This window comes from Bos javanicus, chromosome 22, assembly GCF_032452875.1.
Source record: "Bos javanicus breed banteng chromosome 22, ARS-OSU_banteng_1.0, whole genome shotgun sequence".
Lineage (NCBI taxonomy): Eukaryota > Metazoa > Chordata > Mammalia > Artiodactyla > Bovidae > Bos > Bos javanicus.
Window position 1 is genome coordinate 14,820,974 of NC_083889.1, and position 27,133 is coordinate 14,848,106.

Here is a 27,133-nt window from a genome sequence, read left to right on the forward strand (position 1 = left end):
CACGGGAGGAAGGGGAAGGGAATGGCTGAACCACGGTAGAAAAGTCTTTTATTCTATCAGTCAGGCCATATCTGGCCTGGCCTGGGCCAGGGCCCAGGAAGAGCTGAGCAGAACCCACCCCTCTTCCCCTCCGCCCCTACTCCAGCTTCTCTTTGTCCTGCTTCTGTTCCTCCTCCAGAGCCAGGGTTCGCTCTCGCTCCTTCACCAGTTGGACACCACAGTAGGTGACAAACAGGATGGCCAGCGTGGTCTGGGGGAACCCTGGGTGGGGAACAGGTTATGGGTCCTAGGAACAGAGCCTCCCTCCCCCCCACCATGACTCTTCTCTTCCCACTTGATGGGCCCCTCCCTGTTGGGTCCTTGAGGAATTACGGTGGGGTGGGGACATTTCAGGAGGTCACGATTCTCGAAGTGGATGCAGGGCACATTCTGTATCCACTGTCCCTCACCTGAGAGCAGCAGGCGCTGGGCGACCAGATCTGTGAACTCAGGGCTGTTCAGGCTTACAAGGTTGTACATGATGATGGCCCAAAAGTTCATGGCCCCAAAGACAGCTCGGACCCTGCGGGACATCTGCTCTGACAGAGAGGTCTGCTTGGTCCAGGAAAACATTGGCAATGAGGCAACAGGCCCAGGGGAAAAGAGGATACAATGAGTCAGAGGCCTTGCCCACATGGCCACAGGATCCTAGGATATGCCCGTGTCTCTGAGACTCACACGTCAGCTCTCCCTCTGTTAAACATGGGAAACTGCACCCTGGAGAGAGGACGCAGCCTGATCAACACAGTGAGGGCCAGGGGCCCCACCCTGCAGAAGGTAAGGGAGGGCCAGACACCCACAGGAGGAGTCATAGCCCTGATGACCAGGAGGGTGGTGGTGAGAAAGTTCTGGACTGAGAGTCAAGTGTGGCTGGAAGACTCCAGAGGTCAGCAGTGCCACCCACTCCAGGGCCCCAGCCAACCCCAGCCCCAGACCTTCTCTGCTCACCTCAATTTGAGATAGGGGCTCCAATTCTGCCAGCTTCTGTACCCAGAGCTCAAAATTGAGGCCAAAGCAGTTAAGGCATGACCACAGGTAGACAACATCACAAGGCCCAAGCCACAGAGTGGTGATGGCAAATGTGGCTATGGTGGCCCCCAGCTCTGGGATCACTGCAGAGTGCTCCCCACCAATGTAGTTATACACATACCTGCAGGAAAAGTGGAAAAAGGGACCGGTGGGAGTGTGGGAAAAGGCAGGTGGGAGGTGGGCAAAGGATACACAAAGTGGGGCAGCTTCCTCAACACTATCATCCGGGGCATATTCAATATCCTGAGCCTCAGGTGGCTGCTCCGCTTCTATCCAACTTCAAAATATGGAGGGCTCAGCCTTGAACTTCCCGTCCTCTCCAGCTACCTTCCTTCTTCAAGTGACCTCATCCACAGCCAAGGCTCTGAATGCCGTCTCTATTCTGATGAGCCTCAAATGTATCTCCTGACTCATAAATCCAACTGTTACCAGACACCTCATATGAATGACTGACTCCCTCATCCCTGCCCAAACCTGCTTCATTCCCATCTCAGCCACCATCCATTCGGTTGCTGCCAGAACTCTTGGTCCCATCTTGGATTCTCAATTCCCCTCTCCGCTCACATCCAAGTGAGCAAATTGCACAGCCTCCTCTCAGTCCTGAGCACTGCTCATGCCTCCAGTAACACCACTCGAGTCCAGGAGGTCATCTCCTTTTACACAGATTATTGCAAGGACCTAAGTTGTCTCCCCGGAGAAGGTGATGGCACCTCACTCCAGTACTCTTGCCTGGAAATCCCACGGACGGAGGAGCCTGGTAGGCTGCAGTCCATGGGGTCGCTACGAGTCGGACACGACTGAGTGACTTCACTTTCACTTTTCACTTTCATGCATTGGAGAAGGAAATGGCAACCCACTCCAGTGTTCTTGCCTGGAGAATCCCAGGGACGGGGGAGCCTGGTGGGCTGCCATCTATGGGGTTGCACTGAGTCAGACACGACTGAAGCAACTTAGCAGCAGCAAGTTGCCTCCCTGCTTCTGCCTCTGCCCTCTACTGTCCATCGTCCACACAGCAGCTTTTGTTGTTATAGTTGCTCAGTCACGTCCGACTCTGTGACCCCATGAACTTCAGCATTCTAGGCTTCCCTGTCAAGGCATCTTTTAAGAGTGTAACCCAGATTACCTCACTTCCACAATTATACCCTCCCTCATAGTTCCTCATTAAAACTCAACCACCTTCCTACGGCTAGAAGATCCCACGTTGTCTGGTTTCTGCCTCCCTCCCTGACCTCATCACCCACCATTCTCTGCCTCATTCACTGTGCTTTCCCTTACCAGTCTTTCTGACACTCAGAGACACACAGCTGGTTCCTGTCTTGAAGCCTTTGTACCTATTTTTCTCTCTGCCTGGAAATCTGTCTTCCAAATTGCCTATCATTCAAGTCTCAGTTCATCTCACAGAGGCATGCCTGAACCCCAACTAAAGAAGATTCTATCCCATTACGTTCTTTTATTTTCTTCATAACACTTACCACTCTCTAAAATTATTTCTCTCTCTCTCTCTCTCTCTTTTTTTACCTGTTTATGGTCTGTTTCTCCCCACTAGACTCTAAGTTCCATGAGTTCAGGGTCTTTGCCATGTTCACTACTGTATCCCCAGAAACTAGAACAGTGAGTGCCTGGCACACAGTAGATAGATACTCAATAAATATTTGTTAAATAAATTTGGTTGAAGACCTGTTGCATAGCCAGTGTCTCTGTTACTTGACCTCCTCATTTCCAGTGACTTCTTCTCCACTCCACTCCAGTCACCCACTCCCATGGCCACACCCCAACTTTTTCACCACTTCTTTTACTTCTTCCTGATTCCCATCCTTCACCCAGCCCCACCTGATCTGACTCCCTAGCTCCACTTCTTCAATCTCATTGACTCCCCCTACAGTCCTCATCTCCTGATGCCCTTCTATTTTTACCACCCTTCTTAACAGGCTTATATTCAATAAGTCATCATCACAACCTAAAACACCCTTCTCCCTCACTTCTTCCTTCTCACCCATCTGGGAAAGCCCAAATCACCCACTTCCTCCTCACTGCACCCTAGAAACTAAACCCTAATGGGAAGAATGCCACACCTTGGCATATTAGAATCCATAAATCCACCGCCTCCCACACTATCTGCGCCATCAATGTCAAAGCTTCTCTCGTCAGCTTCTCCCAGGCTCTGCAGTGGCTACTCCACCTTCATCTCTCCTGCAGGTATGAGTGGGTGTGTGGTGATCTAAGCAAGGGAGGCACATAGATGCTGCCTCCCTCCATCCCCAAACAGCTCTCAGCTGATGACCTTGCCTTTTATTTCACAGAGAAAACCAAAGGCTTCAGGAAGAATCCCTCACCTTGCCACACTCACCCACCATTCTTCGGCATCCACACTGGCTTTTCTTCCTCCTCCCTGTCCTGAAGCCAGACCTCTGCCTGGCACTGGTTCCATTGCCTCTTCCCTTCTCAGGGACCACCCTCCATCAATCACCCCTCTATCCTACATTGTCAACTTCTTTCCCTCTACTGAATAATTCCCCTCAGCACCCAAGTATGCCTCATCATTTCTTGTCTATAAAACACCTACTTCTCCCTTCAGCCATTCCTGTGTGTCCCCCTTCAGTGCCACACTTCTTCCAGGGGTTGTCCACATCGGGACTTCCCTGCAGTTCCTCAGTGCCCACCCCCCAACTTTCCCTCTCCTCCCCTGCCCCTGTGTCTCCGGGGAAACGCTGAAAACCTGCAGGCAACCAACACTCATGCTCAGTCTCTAGCTTCAGCAGCATCCAACCTGCTTGCCCCCACCATGCCAGGATGGGCTTCCCTTAGCTTCCAGGGTGTCCCATGATCCTGACTTTTCTCCTGCTCCTCTGACACTCCTTTTAGGCCCTTCTGCCAGCTCCGCCTTCTCCCTTCAACTAGAGTCCTTCTTAGCACATGACTTCCTGGGAGTTATCGCCCGCTCCTTCCTGATGCCCTCAATCCAGGGCCAGGCCCTGTCCTGGCTGCCTGCTGTGTGTCTCCCCTCCACCATTCTCTCACCTCCAGGGCCCCTGCTGCTGCTGCTGCTAAGTCACTTCAGTCGTGTCCGACTCTGTGCGACCCCATAGACGGCAGCCCACCAGGCTCCCCCGTCCCTGGGATTCTCCAGGCAAGAACACTGGAGTGGGTTGCCAGTTCCTTCTCCTCCAGGGCCCCTACCCACGTCCAAACCCTCATCTTTCACTTAAACCTCTACCATGACCTCCTCACTCCCGCCTTGCTTCCTCTGGCCCAGGGGGTGACCTTTGAAATCGTGGACCCATCCGGACACTGCCCTGCTCAGATACTTGGGGGATGGCTGTGACATCCCGCCACCCCACCCCAACTCACTTGCAAAGCCAGTCATTGATGCCACGGTCAAAGTGTCTGTGGGAGGAGAGGAGAGCAGACGAGTTTAAATCGGCCAGGCGCCCAGCTCTGGAGCATGGGGGAAGAGGCTAAGGGAAGGTGGGGATACCGGGGGCGTGTCCCTGGACCTCGCACTCACGTCTCTGCGAAGACATAGAGCGCTGTGATGCACTTGGGAGGCTGGGGCGGGTCCAGATGGTCGAGGCGCGCAACGGTGTTGACGACTCCGAAGAGGACAGCTGCCTTCACCCAGTCGTACACCAGGTTTGAGTAGGCTAAGCCAGCTGCGGACAGAGGGTCGTTACTGCCTGGGGGCCGTCACATTGGCATCTCCTCCCGCCCCCTACCCTGCCCCGGGCCTTCCCAAATCCAGCGTGGTAACTGAGCCCAGCCCTTCCCTACGGAAAATTACCAGCTCCTGGGGCGGTCCTTGCGCCCGGACCGCCCCCATAGAGGTCCCGCCCCCACGGAGGTCCCGCCCCCACGGAGGCCCCGCCCGCCTCCGCGGAGGTCCCGCCCCACTTCCGAGGGCGGGGCTGGCCCTGGGGAGATGCTGTCGGGCTGTGGAAATCATCCCTAAGCCCCAAGTGGAGTGGGGCGCCCTCTGTAGGATACCCCTCCGGGCCTCACAGGGCAAGCCTACCTCCAAGTCCCACGCATTTCAAAGAGCAAAGCCCCGCTCCCCCACCCTTCCATAGACGCTGCCATGGCTGTGACTCCGCCGCTGTGGGGGCACAGAGGTCAGTTCTGAGGTGGCTGCCCAGCCCCCGTCCCTGTGCTGGGCCCGGCGCGCACCCACCGAGGGCGCTGTCCGGGAGACGCTTGACGAACTTGAGGTCACTGGGGATGGTGAGGATGTAGAAGAAGTGGAAGAAGACGTCCACGGCCAAGATGGCTACCACGCTGAGTCCTGCTTGGGCCCGGATACGCCACAGCTCGCCCTCTGGCCGCACCGGCTCCACCTGGCTCACCTGAGGGGACGCCCAAGTGTCTGAGCGGGGAAGCCGGCCCTGCCTGCGGGAGGAGCCCTGTCTGAATGGTGAGTCACTGTGTGGGGACCTGAAGGTGAGGGGAGACGCCGCTTCATCCAGGCTGCCCCGAGTGTGGAGACCAGCCCCTCTGGCTCCTGCGAGGGGTTCACTGCCAGTCATGGTGGGGGGAAGGGGCCCAGTCCTGTCTTGGGAGCCCACAGTGTGTCTGTCTCCTCACCTGAGCGTGGAAGCGATCAAAGGTCATGATGGGTCCGAAGAAGAAGAAGGGCAGGTAGAAATTGTACTTGAGCAGGTCGGCTAGGGAGTAGCGGCGGTCAGGGTGGGCGCAGCTCTCCAGCGCAAAACTGGTGCAACGCAGCACCGTGAAACCGCAGCCCCCGTGAAACAGCACCTCTTGAAGATCAAAAGTCCCTGTTACAAACCCGCTCTGGATGGGAGAGAACAGGCCACCGGCTCACCAGGGTGCCCCTTGTCTCTGGGAAGCCCATCCCGCTTCCAGCAGGGGCCCAGCCTGGTCCTGCCCTCTCCCTCTGCTGGCGTCAGTCAGCACTGGCCACCCAGTGCTAGTTAAGTGCTGGGGTAGAGCTGGACATTTTTGCTGAGGTGGAGGTGACTGCCTCATGGGCCAGGCATGCTCTGTAATCAAAGGGTTGAAGACAGCTGAGAAAGTGAAGGAAATGCTTGGGGAGACTCTGGAGGCCAAGGGTTTGGATGGAGTAAGATGTTTGGGGTCCTGTCCCTGCACCCTCCACCCCTGCCCTGCCCCAGCACACACCTGCCAGGAAATGAGGGGGTCCAGCTTGAAAGAGGCAAGGCTGGCCAGACCGACACCAAGACAGAGCCAGGGCTGGCCAAAGAGTGAGACAACATAGAGGCCCACACAGTGGCCAAGGAGCAGCAGCAGGTACCAAGGGCCCATGGTGCCCACCACGGCCAGGGCCCCATACACAGCGTACATCCAGGAGCGGAGCTGTGGACAGGGAAAGTGTGAAAGTGAAAGTGTTAGTTGCTTCAGTTGTGTCTGACTCTTTGCCACCCCATGGACTGTATAGCCCGCCAGGCTCCTCTGTCCGTGGAATTCTCCAGGCAAGAAGGAGTGGGTTGCCATTGGAGAAGGCTTCAGTTACCTTTTCAAGTAAATGGAAGTGGGACCCCAGGATGGCCTTCCCACAACCCTTACTAGGGGAAAGGGAGGGGGAGGCTGGGGTGGCTCAGATCCAGCTCACCTGGGGGGCAACCATTGTGCAGAGTTTAGCAAATAACACGTGTCCGGAGAGAGCGAAGATGATGACATTGCGGAAGGAGGTGAACCACATAACCCATTCGAAGTCAGCCACATCCTGGGGCAGGTCCCGGCAGGTTAAGGTGGGGTGGGGGTAGAGTGGGCTGGTCAGGGTCCCAGCACCTTCCCCGCCCCCAGAGTCTTCTTATACATTAGAGGAGAGCAGTGGCAAAAGGTCCCTGCCTTCCCCTCTTGTGGCAAGTACCAGGAAGATAGGTCGAGAAGAATGAGGGGCCCCATATGGGCTGCTCTGCTCCTCGGAGCTTCCCCTCTGCCCAGCACCTTGCCTGACATTCTGCCATTATTGCAGTGTTCTGGGGAGGATGGTGCTGGAGGCCCTGCTGAAGCATGCCTCAAGTTGTTTCTTAAATGAGCAGGGTCTGGGCAGACTTGACGTGACCCCAGGAGGACAGAGGAGGTGCCACTGGAGGATTTGAGGCTGCTAAAATTCAAGCCAGGGACCCTCCCCACTGAGAGCCCTCTTGTTATCTGGGACCATTGGGAACAGGGGACAGTCAAGGAAGGTTTGGGACAGGAAAGGTGTGCCAGGGATCAGGGACCCCGGTCAGGTACCCTGAGGTGTGAGGAACCTACCATCTTCCGACCAATGTACTCCCAGCCGGGTCGCACAGACTCCCGGAAGGCCTTCCTGTGGGCCCCATCTGAGAACAGAATGTGGCCTCATGGGGAGGGACCCCTTCACACCCATACCTGCTTCTATTGCAAGGCTGATGCCACCCTGGGAAGAGGCGAGAGGGTCTGGGTCTCTCTCTGCCTTTGATTCTCGCTGTGTGTCTGGGGCCTGGTCTCTGTATTCCTGAGTGTCTGAGCCTCTCTGTTTCTGTCGCTCTGGCTCTGGCTCTGTCCAGGTCTCTGTTGATTCTTCTGCATTTGAATCTCCCTGTGATTGCATTTGGCTCAACACCCCCCCCAACCCCTTCCCTGCTCAGGGCCTAGGGACTACCCTTGAGTCTGGGGCCTCTTAAGTTTCTGACCTTGCTGGGCAGAGAAACTTGCTGAGAACCCCAGGGGAAGAAGGGTCCCACCCCTCTGCCCCTGGGCTCAGCTGTTACCTTGTGAAGCCTCAAAGAGCCCCCGGCCAGCATACGCTAGGGCCCCACTCAGCACCAGGGAGTACAGGCCCAGCTCTGCCGCGGGCAATGCTGTCTTGATGCCCATAGCCTGGATGGAGCTGAGGGAGAAAGATCGGGTGAGGGCCCCGAAGCCCCCCAGCCCTGCCTAGCGCAGTTCTTGGTCCCTCGCTGAGGTAGTAGGGACCCCACTCTGAAGAGAAACTGCCTTTCCTGCCCCTTGGGGACCTCATACCATCCTTTCCCCCCACCTATCTCCCATTCCTCCCAGGCCCCCTACCATCTGGTGCCCCATCCTAGCTGCCACTCTAGCTCCCGCCCTTCCCACTGAAGGCTCGTGAAAGCATTCTCTTCACTCTCAGCCTGCCTCACCTTCATTCACTCCGCCATACCTTTCAGCTGGACCGGTCCCCACCCTCTGCTCAAACTGCTCCTCCAAGGTCTCAGATGACTTTCACGTGGAGAAATTCCCTCTGCATCACCTCAGTTGTATTTCTGGCCCCCAGGATCCCCACTCCCCCTCAGTAAATCTCCCACAGTTTCTGACAAAACCCCACCCCCTCGGGGCACCCTTCTGTGATTCCCCACCTGCTCCTGAGCTGCCTTTACTTCCCAGGGCCTTCCCAGGTCCTGCCCTAGCACCAAGCCCCCATCCCTCTCATTCAGCCTCTAGCTTCTCACCGACCCCCATTACCCCACCCAGCCCTTGAGCCCCAGCCTGCCACGTCCCTGGTTCCTGCCTGTGTCCGTGGCCACACCGGCCCACTCTCTCAGTGCTCTGTATTCAGGCCCTGGAAGCTGGCTGGAGGAGTGCTATTTGAAGAGGTGCCCTGGAGTAGTGGGTGTGGGGCTAGGCTGGGCCAGGCAGACACCAGGGAGTTTGCTGGCCACTGCCCAAGGTGCTGACCAGTGTTGGGCTCAGGGTGAGCCTGGCCACTCCCTCCTGCCAGGGCCTAGCTCATCCCCAGGAGTCCTGGGTCATCTCTGGGACCTCAGTTAGAACCTGTGCCCTCTGTATTCTGCTCCAACCTAAACCAGTGCCTTCCCAGGGGCCCCATGGGCCCAAATTAAAGGGAGGAACGTGTCTAGGCATCCTTTCGGTCTGGGCTGAGCAAGAGGTGGCTGGCAGAGCCCTGTCCTGCCCCAGATCCTCCCCCAAACCTCCCTCACTGTTTCTGAAACCAGCTCCTCTGGGCCGCTAAAGTCAGCATTCTCCCTGTTGCAGTGATGGAGGCGTTATGGACCAGAGAAGGGCAGGGACCTGTCAAGGTCACACAGTGGACTAGGGACAGGATTGAGTGTTCTCAGTGAGGCCCCTGGAGTCTCTCATTGAAGAAGCCAGTCCGCTGCCCCTGCCACTACCAGGGGGCTGCCCGACCTGACTTCTCCACTCCGGCCTGAGGGCTGAGGCACCTTCTCATGGGCCGGGTGGGGGCAGGGAGGCCCTGAGGATCGGGTTAATGGAGCAGAAGCTTGAAACCGGAGCACGGTGAAGAGCCTGCGAAATAGCTTTGTCAGCTGCCTCCCACTCGCCACTTTCCAATTTTAGCTCCCCATGGCCGGTGCCGGGTGTCCCCAGTGAGGCCTGTGTGAGCACGGCCAGTGCTGGCCCCCAGCTTGGGACCTCTCCGGATAGACCCCCGGACCTGGGCCCACCTGTGGACAAAGGAGTACCCCCTGCCCACTGACCTGCCCGCCTCAGGTACACCTGGAGTAAAGCTGGCTTTGGAGCCTGAGGTTTGGGATGAGGAACCTGGGGTGGGTTCCTTGGGTCTCAAGAACCCTGTGGTGGCTGCATCCCTAGCTGGCACTGACCTTGAGGCAGCTGTGAGGGACCCTGGCACACTGCCCACCTCAGGGCTCCGGGGTCCTGCGTCCGACCGTGCGACCGTCCGATCAGCTGGGCTCTGGGGCCACGGTGGGGTGTGTCCAGCCCTGGGGTCCCCACCCCCTCGAGGCTGTGATCGGTGAGTGGTGACAGCGGGAGGAGGGGGGAAGGAGGAGGGCAGGGAGGAGGTGGCCTTCCTGGAGCGGAGCTGAGCAAAGTGGAGCAGAGCCGAGTGCTGCAGAGCTGCTGGCCACAGGGAGCTGCAGGGAGGATGGTGGGGGGGGGGCGCAGAAGGGGTGGCCACTGGCATCGGCTCTCGCCGGGACACCTGGACCTCTCTTCAACCTGCCTTCCCTGGTCCATAGAGCCTGTGTCTCCCTCTCACTGCTCGCCAGGACTCCCCTCTTCCAGGAAGCCTTCCAGGTGGCCCCTGCTGACCTCGTCAGGCTTGTGAGCTCTGCCCTGCCTTGCCACACTCACACCATGCACACACTCTGATGATCAGCTCCATGAATTTCGGCACACACCTTTACGTGTGAATTCTCAGGGCACCCACACCTAGCTCCCTGCGCTGGTCCATTTTAGCATGTAGGGTCCTGCCTGGCCAGGCATCAGTGCAGGGGGGGAGTGGAACTGGAACTGACAAGAGCGATGTGAACCCCATACCCCGACCCTGTCCCACAGGGAGCTGCCAGGTGGAGGGCTGCTAGCAGGGTCACTTGAGTGGGTCCTCGAGTGTAGGCACCCAGCAGTGCTCCCAACCAACTGGGACTCCTCTGGGGGAGACAGGACTCTCATTCTGGGAAGGGGTAGCCAAGGCCTCAAACCAGCCAACGTGATACAGAGGGATATCCTGAGGGCCACTCCACCCCAGCTCCAGAGCTCAGTGGGTCGGACGGATACGTGGGTGGATGCCAGACCCCAGAGTTCCCTGCTGGGTAGTGTGCCAGGGCCCCTCACAGCCTCCTTAAGGCCAGTGCCACCCAGTGATCCAGCCACTCTGGGATCCTTTGGGGCGAGGATCTCAGTCTGTGAGGGTCTGTTTGTGCGTGTGCCAGGGGGGCAGAGTCTGGGGGCAGAAGGAGCTGTGTGATGGTAATCTGTCAAGGATAGGTCCTGGGGCCCATGCTGATCCCCAACCCCAGTCATAGGCTCAGCTGAGACTAGAGGAGGAAGGGGTGCTCTCCTCCCTCTACCCCCAGCAGGGGCACTTCCAGGGCCTGAGCAAGGCCTGGGCGGGAGAGTCCCCTACCTTTCCATATACCTTAAGGCAACAAGCTCCCTCCCAGCACGCACTCCCCAGAGTGACACGGAGCCTGGCATGCCTGGTCCCTGGCTTGGAGAAGCATGAGTGGTGATTCCTGCCCTGTAAGGGGCTGGGTAGTGGCTCCAGTCATGGATCACAAATGCTAGAGGAGGCCAGCATCAGGCAAGGCTGCCTAAGCCAGACTAGGGCGGGCTTCCTGGAAGACGTGGGACACCTGAGCAGAGTCCTGAGGCAGAGGCAGTGATGGTTAGAGGAGAAACGAGTTAATCACAGTAGCCAGGCATGGTTGTAAGACGGTACAAGGATTAACTCTTTTTAATGTCACCACAATCCCTAGGGAAGGGGTGGTTACCATCTTTCCTAGTTGACAGAAAAGGAAACTGACGTACGAGGAGGTTAGAATCAGCTGTTGGGTCAACTGCATAAGCTTCTGGAGCTGGGTGCCCTGCAGGAGCAGGAAGCCAGCACACCCACACCCGTGCTGGCTGAGACAAGCCTGGGCCAGCCATCCAGCTGGTGCCCTTGTGAGGCTCAAAGAGAACGACTCTGGGAAGCAGATGGGGTGGTCTGGCTTCACCATTCAGAAGCCAGGTGCAGCCTGCCCGACTTGAGCCTGAGCTCCGCCTTGCTGGCGATCTACTTCTCTGAGCCTCAGGTGCTCCTCTGTAAATGGGCACCCTGCCAGGCCTGACCTCACTGGATTCCTGGGGGGATTCGACAACTCCCTCCATGGCCAGGGCTGGCTCACTGGACTGCTCATAGAGAGAAGCTGTTAAGAGAGATGGAGACCTCTTGCTCACTCCAGAGGCCCGGACAGGCAGTACTCACACACAGCAGGTCCACCAGGCGAGCCCCACATGGTGGAGTCTGTCGGCAGCTTGATGGGGTGGACGGCAGGTGGGTGGAGGGCTAGGGAGGCCTCTTGGACCTCAGGTTAGACAGCCTGAGGCCAGCTCCTCCCTGCATGAGGGGTGCCAAGGGGAGGGCGCCTGGCACCCACAAAACGAGGGGCAGGAAGTGATTGGCCTAGGATCAGCAGGGGCCACTGGGAAAGATGGGCAGGGGGCCAACTCTCTCAAGTGTCAGAGTCCTTTTTATTTGTTTCTGGTTGCTGCTCATAGTAAAAATTTGGGTAAAGTGTGTGTGTGTGTGTGTGTGTGTGTGTGTAAGGCTCAGGGACTGTAGGAGATAGGATGTATGTGCAGGCACTGCCTGTGAAGATGGAGCAGGTGGGCAAACGCTTCTTTGTATGGGGTATGGGGGCCCAGAGGAGTCCTCCGGAGGGCCAGGGACAGTGGGATGTGTCTGGGGCTTGAATCAGCCTGAGCCAGATGCAACCTTATTCAGCTCAGCTCTGGTGCCCCAGAGGCCCCCACAGGGACAGTGGCCAAGCCCCACCCATGACTCAGCCAGGTCTCACCTGTCAGTGTTGGAACCTGAGCACCCAGGCCCACAGCCCACGGTGCGGCCAAGGACAGTCCTCACGTGAGGCCTCTCCATCCTTGGCCTCTTTGTTTGTTGCACTCTCCGGGCACCTGTCTCCTATTCCCATCACCGTGTGGCTCTGGGCAGGGACTTCAATGTTCCCATCTGTGGGAGAAAAGTCCAGCCCACCGGCTACCCACCTGCCTGAGGGCGGGGGAGGTCCTCCTCAGGGACAGGCACTGCTGCTCAGGAGGGGCCAAGGGCACTCACCTGGACAGACTAGGTTGTCCCACTCCCCACCTGGCCCACCTGGGTTAGATCCTTCAGGGCCCCGTCCTTGTCCCTTTTGACAACACTTTCTTCTCCTGGGCCTTCCCCTTCCACCCTCTCCCATCCATACCTCAGGGAGAGTAGAAGGATGGCCCCCGCCCCACTCAGACCTGGCCAGTGAGCCTGGAAGCCAGAGGGATGGTGGGAGGCTCTGAGGTGCAGTTTTCTGTCTCTGTCTCCCCCAATCCCACCCCACCTCTTCCTGCCCCATCAGGGCCCTCCATTTCCCACACCTCTTTGACCAGACCAGCAGCTCTCTAAAAGCAGCAGCAACAAGTCAGGCTCACCTCTGGGTCCCTAACAGGCCTGGGCAGGCTGGCATGCTGTTGGCATGCAGTGACTACTTGATGGCCAGCTGGCTGGGTACATGGTGGCCTGGGAATCTGTCTCCCCAGCTGGTCTGGGGCTTCTAGGATCTCAGGGGCCGAGTCTACCTTGCCCGGCGCCCCCTTACCTGGGGCAGTGGAGCTGCTCGACAAGTATTTGTGGAACTAATAGAGGAGATACCGAGGGCTGAGATTTATTGAGTGCTTACTGTGTGCCATCCACTGTGCCAGCACTTGGCACCTTTTAATTCAGTGAGTCCTGAAGAGGGATTCTGCTGGGGGAGTGGACCAGACCTCTAAGCTGGCCCCTCCGTGTATGTGTGTGTGTGTTTAGAGGTAGATAAAATGGCAACCCACTCCAGTGTTCTTGCCTGGAGAATCCCAGGGATGGGGGAGCCTGGTGGGCTGCCGTCTATGGGGTCGCACAGAGTCAGACACGACCGAAGCGACTTAGCAGCAGCAGCAGCAGTACCTTCCTGCTAGAGAAGACCAGTCACTTGTGTTACTTGTGCAGTGACTCACATAGGCGGCGTACATACTGTGAAAACCCCCTCCTCAGGGAAAGCCATCCACAGCTTCCTGGACCCTGCCTGTTGGAGCTCTTCTTCAGGGATGGGGCTGAGGAGGGAGTCCATGCTGGCCCCCTACTTGGAGCCGACCTTGGATGGGGTGACAGGTCTAGAGACCTCAGCAAGTGTAGTGAAGGCAATCAGGATGAAGGGCCCCTCAGGTTTCCTGGGCAGGAAGTTTTTCTCTGATGCTACTTGAAGGGAAAGGGCCAGGCAGGACCCGTGAGCGTGGAGTCAGCACCGTCTTTTGGCACATGTGTATACATATGATTCATGCTCCCAAGTCTCGGGATTTGTGTGTGTCTGTGTCTTTGTGTAGGCCCATGTGAGCAGAGATGTGGCTACCCTCCATGGAGCGACCCCTCCCCATGACAGTAGTGGAGGGGGTGACCCTGTGGTTGTCACAGAGGGGCCTGGAGCTCTCCTGCAGCAGCCCTCCCAGCTCAGCCCTGTGCCGTGGGGAGGGAGGTACACTCTTCCTTTGCCTGGACCCACTGCCTCAAAATCCTCTTGCTGGCCTTGCCTCTGCCCTCTGCCGCCAGTGCCCACCAGCAAAAAGAGGTGCCTCTTGGAATAGCTGATGGGGGGCAGAGCTGCCCAGTAGTGAGTAGCATGCCCACCCTGGGTAATCTGCTCAACTGGAGGCCCCGGCTTTTGGAGGCCTACAGGCCAGGGTTAAATATTAGTTCTGTGTCTTTCCATGAGCCTCAGTTTCTCCATCTGTAGAATAGGGTGACAACCACCTGGGTTATTGGAGATCTTGATGGGGGTCAGGTTTACACAGTAGATGCCCACTCACTGGGATCTGCAATGATCGTGAAAATAATCATTATTATTACAAACCTAAGGGTCTGAATCTAAGGAAGAGCCCTAAGGTGTGGGTTGGCAAGATGGCTAGGACCATAGTGCCCCCGAGTCTGCAGAGGGAGGAATGCCCAAGATGGGGCCATGGTGTAGGATTGGCCTAGGGCTGTGAGGATGCTCTAGTGAGGGGGATGGAGTGTGGCTGGGTGGCTGGGGGCTGCTCCCAGCCCAGAGCCCTCTGCATGCTCCTGCACGTGTGGAGCCCTGTGGGCCTGCAGGGTCCCCTGCAGGGGACGGGGCAGTGAGCACCTGCCCAAGGGACTGCATCTGTTCGTCCACAGCTGGCGTCTCATCCCAGAGCTCTTGCTGATGCTGACAGGGTGTCAGTCTCCTTCCCTGCTGTGGCTAAGCATGCCCGGGGATATTGCCCTCCTGCCATGGGATATTGGCTCTGGTCACCTTTGAAGCGCCTCTTCTGGGAGCAAGGGCCCAGCTGGCTGTTTCAGGTTGGCTTCCAGGAGCAGATGGAGTCCTCAGATGGAGCCTCGTCCTCTCAAGGCCTAAGGCTGCCCTGTCCAGCCAGGCTGACTGGGCTGCCCTCCTAGTGCTTGTCTGCTTTCTGCTGCCGCAGGGCCTGCAGGAAAACCCCTTTCACCTGGTCCAGGGTCTCATGGTACATTCGGAAGTCCTCCTCCTTTCCCTGCAGGGCGTTGCCTAGGGCAGCCTTCAGCATTTCATTCTCCTCCACCTGGATGGCCAGCCTGGACCACACAGAGAGAGGGCTCAGCGTGACTGAGCTGGCATGTGTGAGCACGTGTGCATGTTTGCGAAGGGCCCTGGGGCTGCCGGCATAGCTGCTCTTCACACTCAGGGTACTCTCTGACCAGTCCCCTCCTCTCAGGGACCCTCGGGGAATAATACCATCTGGGATTCCTCTCTGGGCCCACTCACAGCTGCTGGGCCTAGTGTCTGGTAGTTCTCCAAAATGTTGACTGCCTCAAGGCATGAGTACTAATTTATAGAGGTTCCCCTTTCTTCCTTTCCCACCACTGCATCTGACCTTAAAAAGTTTAAGTGAATGAGAAAAGTGGGTTCAGTAACCCACACATGATAAAGCTTTTCTTGGGACCATGAGATCTTTAGTCATGGTTGGGTCTCTCTGCCCCCTGATGGCCGGCCACTGAATGGCAGGCTTAGAACCCAGGACCTTGCGGGACCAGCCTTCTGGGCAAATAGAAGTCACGAGGGGAGCGATGTGATCCCTCTGCCTGTCAGGGCACCTCCACCCATGCAACATCACCCTTTTCAGAAAAAGGGGCAGGGAGCACCTGGTGGTCAGCTCCTCCATCTGGGATTCCATGGGCACACTGGAGAGCTGGGTGGAAGATGGGTCCTTCCTCTCACTTTCGCTCGGGTGGTGCCTGGTGTTAGAGGCAGGCAGACCTGTGGGGCAGCAGTGGCTGCTTTTTGTGATCAGGCCATGGCTCTGCGTTAGCACTTCCCCCTGCCCAACCCCGAACTGTCCACTTCCTGCTTTTCCACTTTGTGAAACATTATACCTCCTTCAGGGTATAGGCTGCCTCCCTCCAGGCCCTGCTTTGTACTGAGATGGCTCCTCTTGTTAATGTTTCCATATTTGCATTTTACAAGTTTCTGGAAGTCAGCTGGGCCTGAGGTCTGGCCTGCAGGTGGGGTCTGAGTCTAGGTCATGGACCTGATGCTCTCTTACCATTGGGCCCTCACCTCCAGCTCTATCCATACGTATAGGGGATCCAGGGTGGCTGAGTCCCGGGGACAAAGAGTGCTCAGGAAAAGAAATCACAGCCCACCCAGTGGGGAACTCCAGTACTATCACAGCATCAGAAAACCTCTGTGCTGAATAAGACCTCAGGGGCGGCCTGGTGCAGGGTAAGTCACCTGACATCAGCAGCCCTGGCTTTTACCTCCTGCTGTGTGGCCCCAGGTAAACCGTCAACCTCTCTGAGCTGGTCTCCTCACCTGTTTCATGAGGAGAATAGTTCTTGCCTCCAGAGCTCTGTGAGGCCACAGTGGATGCACGTCTGGCCCTCAAGGCCTGTGTGATGGAACCACCACCTCAGCACTTCATGACTTCCCTACCTCACTTCATATTCCCCTCCCCATGCTCCAGTCTCACTGCCTCCAAGCCCCCAGCCATGTACCCACCTCAGGGCCTTTGCACTTGTTCTTCCCGCTGGTATCTATGCCACATCCCCACCCCCTTCTGCTGTCTTTGCTCAGATGTCAGCTCATCAGTTAGGGTGACTGCTCCACAGAAATCAGCTGCTCTTCGTACCTCCTGTCCCCTTCCTCTTCTATGAGCCACAGCACCTGCCTCTATCTGACCTACCATCCTTTGCTGGTTTGTTTATGGTTCTCTTCCCCACTGGCATGGAACTACCACAAGGGACCTCATTTCACAATCAGGCTTCCTATTGTATAGGTGCAGGGGTGTGCTGTGCCCCCCAGAGGGGTGCTGCATTTCCCAGGTCACAAGTAGCATGCACAGAAGCCACGTGGTCACTTTCTCTCCAGGAAGTTGCCCCTTCCTTGTCCAGGCAGTGCCAGAGTAGTTTTTCTTACTGTGGCTTAGCCCTCCCTAGTTGGAGGCTCGGCCAAGGAGTTAAGTCCAAGGTCTGGAGACACTATATCCCTGAGGAACCTGTTCTGAGAGCTCAGCAGAGCTAAGCCCTGTAGTCCTTCCCCAGCCTGTACTCTCAGAAGCTCCTGGAAGGCCCATGGAGTCTTGGCTCTGCTGGAGGGAAAAGGGCTTTACTCCTTCTCCGTGCCCTACTTCTGGCACATCCTACAGTGTTCTGATCTCACCTGCCCTGGGAGAAAAGATCTAAGTGTCCTTGGCTGGGGGAGGGGTACTGGGGTGTTGAGAGGCAGGGAAGTGGGGACAACCGTCCACGCCAGAACCCAGAGGGGTCGGGATAGAGCTATCAGAGAGAGGCAGACCCATCATCTCCTCACTGAAGATTCTCCCTCCCCAGAAATGGCTTCTGGCTCTGGCATCTCGCACCCCCACTGCCCCCACGAGATGCTGCCACTTGCGGTCCAGAGACTGTACCTTAAGAACCACTGTGTTAGAGCCATAGAACTGAACTTTTAGTTTAGGACACCTAAACTGCCCTCTGCAGCTGGTGTGGTCATGTGACTAGGATCTGGCCAATGGGATGAAAGCAGAAGTGACTTGTGGAACCTTAGGGTCCTGCCCTTGGAAGCTAAGGGGCTCAGGACAGAGGGTAGAGCCAGGCAGTAGCCCCTCCACCAGGGTGGAGCTCAGCCTGCCTCTGCTGCTGTGTGTGCTCTCCCCCAGCCCCCAGTCAGAACCAGGAGCCCCAGAGCACCGTCAGCCCACGTGGCTCTGGGCAGGCCCCACCCCCAGCCCTACCTGTTTTGCTCCTGGGGGCTGCTCTCTGAGAGGCTGACATCCTGCCCGGCTCCAGGCGCATCTTCTCCAGGTGCTGCTCCAGCACCACGGCGCGATGCCGCTCTTCCTGCAGCCTCCTCTCTGACTCCAGAAGCTTGCTGTTCCTCTCCTCCACCCTGGTGATGAGAGAACAGGGGCCAACATACTCCCTGGCACCTGCTCAGACTCTCAGAGAGCTGGGCATGTCTTACACCGGTGGGCACAGGCTCCGTTCTTCCTTATTTTTATTGCAGTAACATAGATATGTGCATTTAAAAACCATATAGTTCTCTCTAAGCCTTAAAATGAAAAAAAAAAAATGCAGCCTCTTCCCACCCCTACTCACTCCCAATTCCTGCTCTCCAGAAGCAACCACTTATACCGCTTTTAGCTGTTCCTTTCACTACTGCCATATTTCTACAGATGCTTATGCTGCTATTTTTTAAGGCTTAAATATAATCTTATGAGTATATCTTATGCAACATGAGATTTTAGTTTTATTTTGGTACTTTCTCCTCACCAAACAGAATCACCTCACCACTTCCCAATGTAGTTATATTACCCTTATTGGGGGCTGAATGAATGTTAGGTAGCGTATTTGTTTTCTATTGCTGCTGTAACAAATTACCACAGACTTAGCTTAAAACAATGCAGATTTATCACCCCATGGTTCTGTAAGTCAGAAGTTTAGCAGGTCCTGTTGGTTTCTCTGCTCCAGGTTTTATAAGCCAAAATCAAGGTGTTGGCTGAACTGGGCTCTTACCTGGAGTTTCTAGGAGAGAATCTGCTTCTAGGCTTGTCCACGTTGTTGGAAAGCTTCAGTTCCAGTTGAAGGACTAAAATCCCTGTTTCCTGTTGGTTTGTTGGCTGGGTGACTTTCAACTTTTAGAGACTACTGGGCCCTCTCCATCTGCAAAGCCAGCCGGGTACCTTTTTCATACTGTCTCTGACTTTTTCTGTAGCACCTCTCTGACTGACCCCAGATGGAGAAATTTCTCTGCTTTTAAGGGTTCAAGTGATTAGATTGGGTAATCCAGGATAATCTCCCTGTTTCAGGGTCCATGATGATTATTACATCTGCAAAGTCTCTTTTGCCATATAACATAAAGTATTCACAGGCACAAGAGTGGGGATGGAAGGACACAGGGAACAAAATCCTGTCTACCACAGGGGGTTACATTAGGACACTCAAGAGGCAGTATACTCATGATTACTTTTTTTTTTTTTTGGCCATGTCACACAGCATGTGGGATCTTAGTTCCCCAACCACAGATTGAACCGGGGCCCTTTGCAGTGGAAGCGCTCCAAGTCCCGACCACTAGACTACCGAAGAATTCTCGACATTTTCTTTCTTATTTGCTTGTTTTGCTTAGAGTTAGTGATTGCTTTCTGTTTGTTATTATGATTATTTATTATTTTCTATATACTTGTCATGAATTTATGGGCCTTCAAGTCCTTGTTATTTGGTTATTTCACCAAAGGATCTGATTATTTTCTCACTGAGTTTGAGGCTATGGTCCTTCTTATGGTGACGTGTGGCATTTCAGACTTTTGTGATACCAAAGGACTCTTTGAGGTTTCACCCCAGCAAAGGATCACATACACACATAGACCCATGCAAATCAGAGTGGGAACCTGGAGATGTAAGAACAGTGATGGAGGAAGCGTTCTTCCCACCATCCCACCTTCCCGGTGTTCTTCTTCCCTTCCTTCAAGAAGGAGCAGAATGCTAACAATTTTGAACAGAATACAACTACCAACACAGAACTGTATGCCAACACAGTATACAGCTACTAACACAACCTGTTAGTGTTGCATTAGTTCCTTGAAACTAACAATGTTAGTTTCAATGTTCCTTGTTACTTTGAATGTTCCTTGAAACTGTATTTGCTAAAGCAAATGACTAAAACAACCTAAAGGTGCATCAACAGGGGAAAGACCAAAGGTAACATATTCACACCATGGGATATGGTAGAAAATGATGGAGTTGTGCTGCTCAACACAGTGGCTGCAGCCTCGTGTCCACATGTAGCCATTCAAATAAAAAGTCATGAAAATAAAATGTAAAATTCAGTTCCCAGAAGGTCTGGGTATCAGCTGAGAGAGAATCATACACGTGTGACTCTGAGAGTGTCTTTTGAATGTTGTACCCTAGGTCTCTTGCCTGCTCCACCCTCACCCCAGCCCTGCATGGAGAGGCCCTGGAAGATAAGGCGCTACATGGAGAGAGAGGCGACGTACACAACAGAGGCGCCCCTACCGAGCTAGCTGAATGGAGCATGTGCGTGATCCCGCTGGCATCATGTGAAGCAGGATTACCTAGGCTGCCCACAGAAGGGTAAGAAAAAATCAGTCATATTTGAGGCCACTAGGTCTGGGACGGTTTGTTAGGCAGCAGTAGATAACCGAGTCAGCTTGCTTCACACCGCACTGCCCCAGACTCAGGTGCAGCTCAAAGAAAACGGCAAAGAAAGCCATAACCAAGTATGTTTCTTCCCTTGGGTAGGCTGGAGGCTTGTGCTAGCCATTATATTTCAGTGACAGAAAAAGAATTTATGTTACTTTTTCTTATTTGCTTGAGCATGTCTGAAATTCCTCCCCTCTCTGTGTACATACTACTGAAAAGAAAATAAAGCTGATTACCCCTCACTGCTTAGGCAGTTGCCATCCCAGCACCTCAGCTCCTTTGGTGACTTACTCCATCTTTTCCTTTGGCAGTTTGCCCCTCCTCCACTTAATTTAATTTTTTTTTTTTTTGGCTGCAGTGTGTGGCATGCAGGATCTTAGTTCCCTCACCAGGGATCAAACCCATGCCCCCTGCAGTGGAAACATGGAGCTTTAACCACTGGGCTACCAGGAAAGTCCCAGCGTTCCTCCATTATGTGAGCACCTGAAGGTCCTTCCAGTAAGGGTGTCTGGCCTTTGTCCAGGGTTGACATGTGAGCCACCCAGGCCAGCTAGACCTTCTCTCCCAGGACCCACTGGCATAAGAACTGAAATCCACTGGGCACCATTCTCATGGCCCAGGAGAGACTACTCCAGGGTTCCTGCTACCAATATCCCTGGACCTTCTTGGGCTCCTCTTCTGCCCTGCACATTGGAGACGGCCAGCACTTTCCCACTCTCCTTTCCCTTGAAGGAAAGGGAAGCCAGAATTGGTTTCTGTTGTCACCAAAGAGCCCTAACTGACATGTGACATGGCCTGTTCAGGGAGATAATCAGCGGTATCCTTTATATTTTTCAGTGTGGATGTCACATGGTTGGGCCATGTGTTGGCCTGGGCAGCCACAGTTCTTGCCAAAAGTATCACTTGAGAGAGGAACACTGGTTTATCCGAATAGAAATCTGTCAACAACCCCTTAGAGGAAACCAAACCCCCGGTCCACTGCCTCAGGCCACACGCTTCCCTCCCCCAACCAGGAAAGCCCCAGCTCCCATCTCTCGGTGACCCTTTTCCTCTTTGTTATTTCAGGCCTCAGTCTCGCCTGGAACTTCTTCCCACCGCAGCCTGCAGAGACACGGAGTGCAGTGCTGTGCTCATCCTAGATCTTTCTTACTGGTGAGTTGACTTGACTGATTTACCTACTTCAGAGTCCCTTCCTTGAGACTCCCACCTCACGGCCACGGCAGAACACAAGTGTGATGACGGGGCCCCGAGACTGAGGGGCACTCGGGGGGCACATGAGATGTGGCCGGGAAGGCCCGGGACCAACACTGTGGGAACCAAGCTCACCAGTGGGGTGGACCCAGGCACGGACACGGCCTGGCCTCTGTCCAAGAGGGATGCCCCTGGGTCAGGCTGCCTACCACCAGCCCGCCTGGGCCCACGAGAGTGTGTCCCTGGCTCCAGGCGTTACCGTTTCTGTAGGACGGTGACAAACTCCGTGAGCCGGTCGCGCTCTACCTCGGCAGCCTGCCAGAGGGCCTTGAACTCCGTCACCTGTGTCTGCCAGCCTTTTTGTTCAGGGGAGTCCAAGAACCTGGGGACCAGGGTTGGGGGCAGAGGTCAGTTAAGGGTTACCTGAAGAGATGCTTATCCGTGTGAGGGTGGGAGGGACTGGAAGGACATTCACGGGTCCTCAAAGGGAACCAGAGAGAAGGAAGACAGTCCAGTCCCTTCTGGCCTCTTCCGCTGGCTTCTTCTCAGGCCTCCATTCCTGGCTCTGCTGAAATCTCTCGACCTCACTTAGCTGGCTCCAAAGCCATTCCCCACCAGGACTAGAGTTTCATCAGTACCTCTGTCCACCCAGTCCCTGTAGGGGCCTGGAATCAGTATGGTTGCCTTGGAAGCTGACTCTTGGGCACCTGGTGGTCCTACCCTGGGAACCCGTGAGGTGTGGGACCTGGCCGCCCTTCTCAGTGCAAGCTGGGCCCAGCCCCTCCTGTCTCCCTGTCAGCCTGTCCTGGCCCTCCTGTATTTCCTGGCATGACCCTCAGCCCAGTCCTCTTTCCTGGGCCCTGGACTCCTGCTTTGTAATTTAGTCAGTTTTCTCCAGCCCTGATCCAGCCCATCTCTGGTTCCCTTCTTACCACTGGGCCTTACCTGCTGGCTGGGGTTGGGACCAAAGGGGAGCTCTGCACGCCCCCACCCCCGGAGTGCTTGTACAGTGCCAAGCTGCTCTCTCCTTTGCCCTCACCCTTCCTAGGGAGACCCTGGTGAAGCTGACTTGCTCTTCCAGAACCCCAGGACCTGAGGAGGGCTGGGCTGGGGCCAGGAGCCCAGAAGCTGACTGGCTCCCCCATGGGTTCTGAGGACCGCAGGCTCCCCTCTGTTCTGGTTCCTAAGTATACTCTAAGGCTTTGCCGCTCCATGTGGTCTCTGAATCATCGAGCTTGCTGGAAATGCAGGATCCCATTTCCTGCAGGATCCTACCTGCAGAGTCAGAACCTGCTCTAACCTGGCAGATCCTCAGCTGATTCGTGTGCACAGTGAGTTAGGAAAACCTACTCTAGTCGCCTCTGTGATCTCACATGTTGGGGGAAGGTGTTATCCCCTCACTCCACCTGCCTCCCAGGCACCGCATCTGAGCCAGCACGCTAGCCCTGACAGACACGCTCTCTGGAATCACTCCTACTTGCTGAACATCTGTCCTGTCCCTGATGGGAGGGAACTGTGAGCTCCGTGAAGGCAGGACTCACATGTGGTTGGCTTTGGTAAATATGTGTCTTGTGGAAGACACAAGCTTAAGAACCAGCAGTCTGGCCAGCCCGGGGCACATTGGCTTCTGCAGCCCTTTGGAGTGCAGAGGTCATGGCTGCATAAGCCTGGCAGGGACCTTGGGGTCATCTTGTCTATCCTCCTGCTCTCACTACTGTGATAACCGCCTCAGAGCGACAGAGCCTCTGTTCTCCCTGTGCTGTGAGGAGAGTGTGACAGGGGCCCTTGAGGCTCTGAGTCAGACCCCTCTCCCCCATGCCCTTGTGGCCCCAGGCTGATGGAGGGGGCATCTGCAGGGCTGCCCTCAGCCCATGGTGCCTGTGCCACCAGATGTCAAGCCAGAAGCACCACCCCCAGACACTTCCTGGGGGACAGCCCCCAGGATTTGCCGACAGCCACACAGCAAGGTGAGCGTGAGACAGAGGCCCTTGAGAGGCCTCAAGCAGAACCTGAGCTGACCTGCCCAAGGAGTGGGGGCAGGAGCTGACAGCAGGAGCACGGCTCCAGTGGACAGTACACAGGACAAGTGAGGAAGGACAAAGCAGCCTTTGTCTGTGAGCTGGCAGGAAGGACAAAGGGCCCATTGGAGTGCTATGGCTTGATTCTATCAACAAAGAGCGGGCCAGAGAGCTGAGGGGATATCAGTGGCTTCAAGTGGGAACCGTGTGATGAGAAATTCTCCCCCCTAGAGACGGACTCTCAATGGGCAAGAGGAGGCAAGGGAAGGTTCTGGGCCCTAGGCCCTGGAAGGTTCCTGGTGTGAACTCTGGTAGCAGAAGGAACACTAGGCCAGGACTCCTATTGTGAAGCCACTTGCCCTTTCACCTTAGATAAGGCCCTGGACCTCCCTGACCCTCTATGTCCCTATGGAAACTGGGATGAGTCCCCAGACGTGGCCTGGCCTCAGTTTCCCATCCTTGTAATGGGATGGTAACACTGGCTAAGTAATCAAGGATGGGAAGTCCTGTGAAGGCATGGTGCTGAGAGGGCTGGGTTCCTACCTGGGTGAGGCCCCATGAGGACTGGGCAGCGAAGGCCATGTGAGAGAAGATTCCACCAGTGTGTGGCCCAGGCTGGTCACGGAGCTGTGCAAAGACAGAATGGGCTCATCACCACGGGCAGGCAGGCTGGGCCCAGCTGTGAGGGGAGCAGGGGCCAGCAGGGACCTGGGAGTGGAGGAGGGGGCAGTGCTGGCCCCTAGAGCCACCCTGTGGATTTGCCGCCCTCCTTTCCAGAACTCTAGCTTGCTTAAAAACAAGACAGAGCCAGGGGACATCAGAGCCTCGAAGGGTCCAACACGGGTCTGTTTGAGAATCCTAGAAGCGGGTGAGAATTGAGGCCAGCTGGGAACCAATTTTACAGACAGCTGCAGCCAAACGCTCCTGAAGTAATGGTATCTGGAACTCACTGGCCCCTTCATACAGATGCGAGGCTGACGGAAGGGGAGGCCCATGTATCAGAAAGACAACACCACAGACATCGTAAAATTGCATCCAGGGCTTCCCGCCCTTTCTTCTGAATAATGAAGATGCACTTCCCAACCCAGCGCCCCACCCCATTTTTTCTTACCGAGATGATCCAAGCCTGCCAGCATGATCGCCCGCTGAGGCTGGGGGCTTGGTCAGGCCAGGGTCCTCAGGGAGCTTGGTGGAGGCCCGGCTGACCTCGGGCCCACTGGAGCCCTCGTCTACTCCTTTATTCCGAAGATACTGCAGGGAACAGACGTGGGTTCCATCATCAGGGCCTTGGCTCAGAGGCCTGGAGAAGGCAGGAGGGGGCCTTGGCTTGATTTCGGGGCTTTCAGGGGATATGAAAGAGGCTTCTTTTCAGGAGTGCAAAGCGAGGCCTGTTGGGTGAAGGCACTGCTTGCATGATAATAACAGCTCATAATGCCTCTCTTCAGAAAGGGAGCTTCACAGCCAGAGGAGGGTGACCAGGCCAGGAAGCTGTTCCACATTCAGGTCCCAAGGGGAGGTGAGGGGGCAGGTCCACCTCTCCGGGTAGCCCCACCCACACGGGGATGAACACCAGGTGTGACTTCAGGCCTTTTTCAACTAGAGATGTGAAGACCTTCCAAACACCTGAAGCCAAGAGCAAGGGTTGGCAGCCTGGCCAGGAGGCTAGGCTTCTCAGGCCCCTACCTTCCCCCATCCCTCCCTCTTTCAGATGGCTGGTGGGGCCAGTGGAAGGAAGAACGTTTGAGGACCCCCAACGGGAGGTCTGGCCACCATCAACAGCAGGACAGTTGGTGTGAGCCCCGAACAACCTGGCACGTCCCCTAAGCCTGGCCACCCCGAGAAAACTTGCCATGTGTGCCCTTTTGTCTGGGGTAGTGCTCGGCCCCCAACTGCTCGGTGTGACCTCTGAGGTGAAGGTCAGTCTCTTTTCTGTGCCTGGAGCCAGGACAGCAGTGAGGTGGAGATACTGTGACCTCCAGGCCTCTGCTAAGGCAAAACATCCTCAGGAGCTCACGCGTTAGACAGGCATTTACTGAGCAGCTAACTACTGTGTGCTCGGTCCTGGGCCAGGCACTGAGGCACCACTGTCGGTGCCCCCTCAAGGAGAATTTGGGAGAGAAAACAGGAAAATGATCACACTGTGTGACAGAAGTTTGGCTTGGGGATGCACAGGAGTTAGGAGAGTAACCAGGAGGGGCTTATAATACAGACTGGGAGCCCCAGAGCTTCCTGGAGGATCTCTGGACTAGTAAGATGTCAAAGCTGAGGGGAGGGCAGGGAAGGTGTGTGCTTTGGGTATGTGCACAGGCCCAGAGTGGGGAGAAAGCGGGGCCATGGGGGAGCTCAGTGGCATCCACGTGGTCAGAGTGGTGGACGGTGGGCAGTGAAGAGAAGATGCAGGAGGGATGGCAGCAGGAGCCAGTCATCTGGTGCCCTGCAGACTGAACGAAGGAGTGTGCTTCCCTTCTGCTATCCTGCTGCCTGGAATGTGGATAAAAGTGCTGGCACTGTGGCCACCATCTTGGGTCATGAGGATGAAGGCCACAACTGGGGAGGAAGAGGGTAAGCTGGCAGGAGCCTGGACCCTTGGCCAGGTGAGGTTGAGGGTGATGGGGAGCCACAGACAGGTTTTACAAGGAGCAGGGAGACAATCAGATCTGTACTTCAGAGAGGAAAGGTGTGTGCAGCATGGGCTGGGGAGCCAGATGGAAGCAGGGAGCCGAAGCAGGGCCAGGTAGGAGATGGTGCAGGCCAAGGGAACACAGGTGGAGAGAAGAGGAAGTGGCTGAGGCTTCTCTGGGTAATGGGTGGACTTGCCCAACTTGGGAGCCAGCAGGCTGAGCCAGTGCCCCGCTCACCTGCACACTGAGCTGCCCAATCTCCAGCTCCAGCTGCCGCACCTTGGCCTCCCGCTCAGCCACCATGGCCCGCAGTTGGGCCACCAGGCTGCTGCTTCGCTGAGCCTCGCTGTTGAGCTGCTGGTCTAGGCGGTGCTGGGACACTCGCGTCTTCTCCTCTTGCAGACTCAGGCTGCCCAGAATCTCCTGGAGCTGTTTCAGCTGGTCCTGTGGGGCCGGGTGGGAGGGTGGGCGAGGGGAGCCACGACTCTCGATAGAGAAGGACAAGAGAAGACCAGCAACCCACCCCTTCCCTGCTCCTCGGGAACCTAACAGTGGGATGCTAGTGTTCCCTTGAGAAGGAAGAATACTTTGCCTGCCCTCAGCGGGTATTCAACCAGGTTTTCCTGTCCTCAGCTCCCTTCTCCTTGAGATCAGGGTTAAGAAGGACATCCAAAGGGCTTCCAGGAGCCCCATCCAAGGAGATTTTACGATCAGATAAGTCTGGTTTGAATTCAGTTGTGTGGCCTTGGATGACTTACCTAGCTGTGAAATTGGATTATGTGTTCCTAAGGGTTATCTTCGGAGAAGGCAATGGCACCCCACTCCAGTACTCTTGCCTAGAAAATCCCATGGATGGAGGAGCTTGGTAAGCTGCAGTCCATGGGGTCGCTAAGAGTTGGACACGACTGAGCTACTTCACTTTCACTTTTCACTTTCATGCATTGGAGAAGGAAATGGCAACCCACTCCAGTGTTCTTGCCTGGAGAATCCCAGGGATGGGGGAGCCTGGTGGGCTGCCGTCTATGGGGTCGCACAGAGTCGGACACGACTGAATCGACTTAGCAGCAGCAGCAAGGGTTATCTTCCCTGGAAGAGGAAGTGGCAACCCATTCCAG

The 27,133-nt window shown here is 55.9% G+C and overlaps 2 protein-coding genes and 1 long non-coding RNA gene across 7 annotated transcripts in view; 1 reads left to right on the forward strand and 2 right to left on the reverse strand.

Moving 5' to 3' along the window:
- Positions 1–31: 31 nt before the first annotated feature.
- HHATL (hedgehog acyltransferase like) lies at positions 32–9,884 on the reverse strand. 3 transcript variants are annotated; one of them, XM_061396117.1, is made up of 12 exons: positions 9,653–9,884; positions 7,782–7,900; positions 7,303–7,370; positions 6,653–6,766; positions 6,202–6,396; positions 5,644–5,853; positions 5,234–5,405; positions 4,574–4,718; positions 4,417–4,452; positions 988–1,189; positions 450–591; positions 32–261 (listed from the first exon to the last, which is right to left on the reverse strand). In XM_061396117.1, the coding sequence occupies exons 2-12, from the start codon at positions 7,885–7,887 to the stop codon at positions 137–139; spliced, it is 1,515 nt and encodes a 504-aa protein (XP_061252101.1). In that variant the 5' UTR covers positions 7,888–7,900; positions 9,653–9,884; the 3' UTR covers positions 32–136. The 3 variants fall into 3 exon arrangements, with proteins under 3 accessions (XP_061252101.1, XP_061252102.1, XP_061252103.1); XM_061396118.1 differs by having other exon boundaries at positions 9,615–9,883; XM_061396119.1 differs by lacking the exon at positions 9,653–9,884 and adding an exon at positions 8,192–8,331.
- On the forward strand, positions 8,955–26,257 carry LOC133235116 (uncharacterized). The gene is made up of 4 exons (XR_009732444.1): positions 8,955–9,501; positions 19,937–20,119; positions 21,254–21,340; positions 25,106–26,257. It is a non-coding gene; the product is annotated as an uncharacterized LOC133235116 (long non-coding RNA).
- The window catches only part of CCDC13 (coiled-coil domain containing 13), a 36,299-nt gene continuing 20,352 nt past the window's right edge, over positions 11,187–27,133 (reverse strand). For 2 of the 3 annotated variants that reach the window (XM_061396113.1, XM_061396112.1), the window contains exons 10-16: positions 26,256–26,462; positions 24,509–24,648; positions 23,941–24,024; positions 21,639–21,761; positions 17,764–17,918; positions 15,677–15,791; positions 11,187–15,109 (exon numbers count right to left, since the gene is read on the reverse strand). In XM_061396113.1, the coding sequence (XP_061252097.1) occupies positions 14,950–15,109; positions 15,677–15,791; positions 17,764–17,918; positions 21,639–21,761; positions 23,941–24,024; positions 24,509–24,648; positions 26,256–26,462 (984 nt within the window). In that variant the 3' untranslated portion in view covers positions 11,187–14,949. Of the gene's footprint in view, positions 15,110–15,676; positions 15,792–17,763; positions 17,919–18,048; positions 20,914–21,638; positions 21,762–23,940; positions 24,025–24,508; positions 24,649–26,255; positions 26,463–27,133 lie in introns of those variants that run through there. The other variant, XM_061396115.1, reaches the window with a different exon arrangement.

Excerpts from the sequence above, each read along its gene's own strand:
- HHATL (XM_061396117.1), bottom strand. The coding sequence starts at position 7,887 with ATGGGCATCAAGACAGCATTGCCCGCGGCAGAGCTGGGCCTGTACTCC. Across the intron at positions 7,371-7,781 it reads GCTCTTTGAGGCTTCACAAG|ATGGGGCCCACAGGAAGGCC; the intron begins GTAACAGCTGAG and ends TTCTGTTCTCAG. Across the intron at positions 6,767-7,302 it reads AGTACATTGGTCGGAAGATG|GATGTGGCTGACTTCGAATG; the intron begins GTAGGTTCCTCA and ends GACCTGCCCCAG.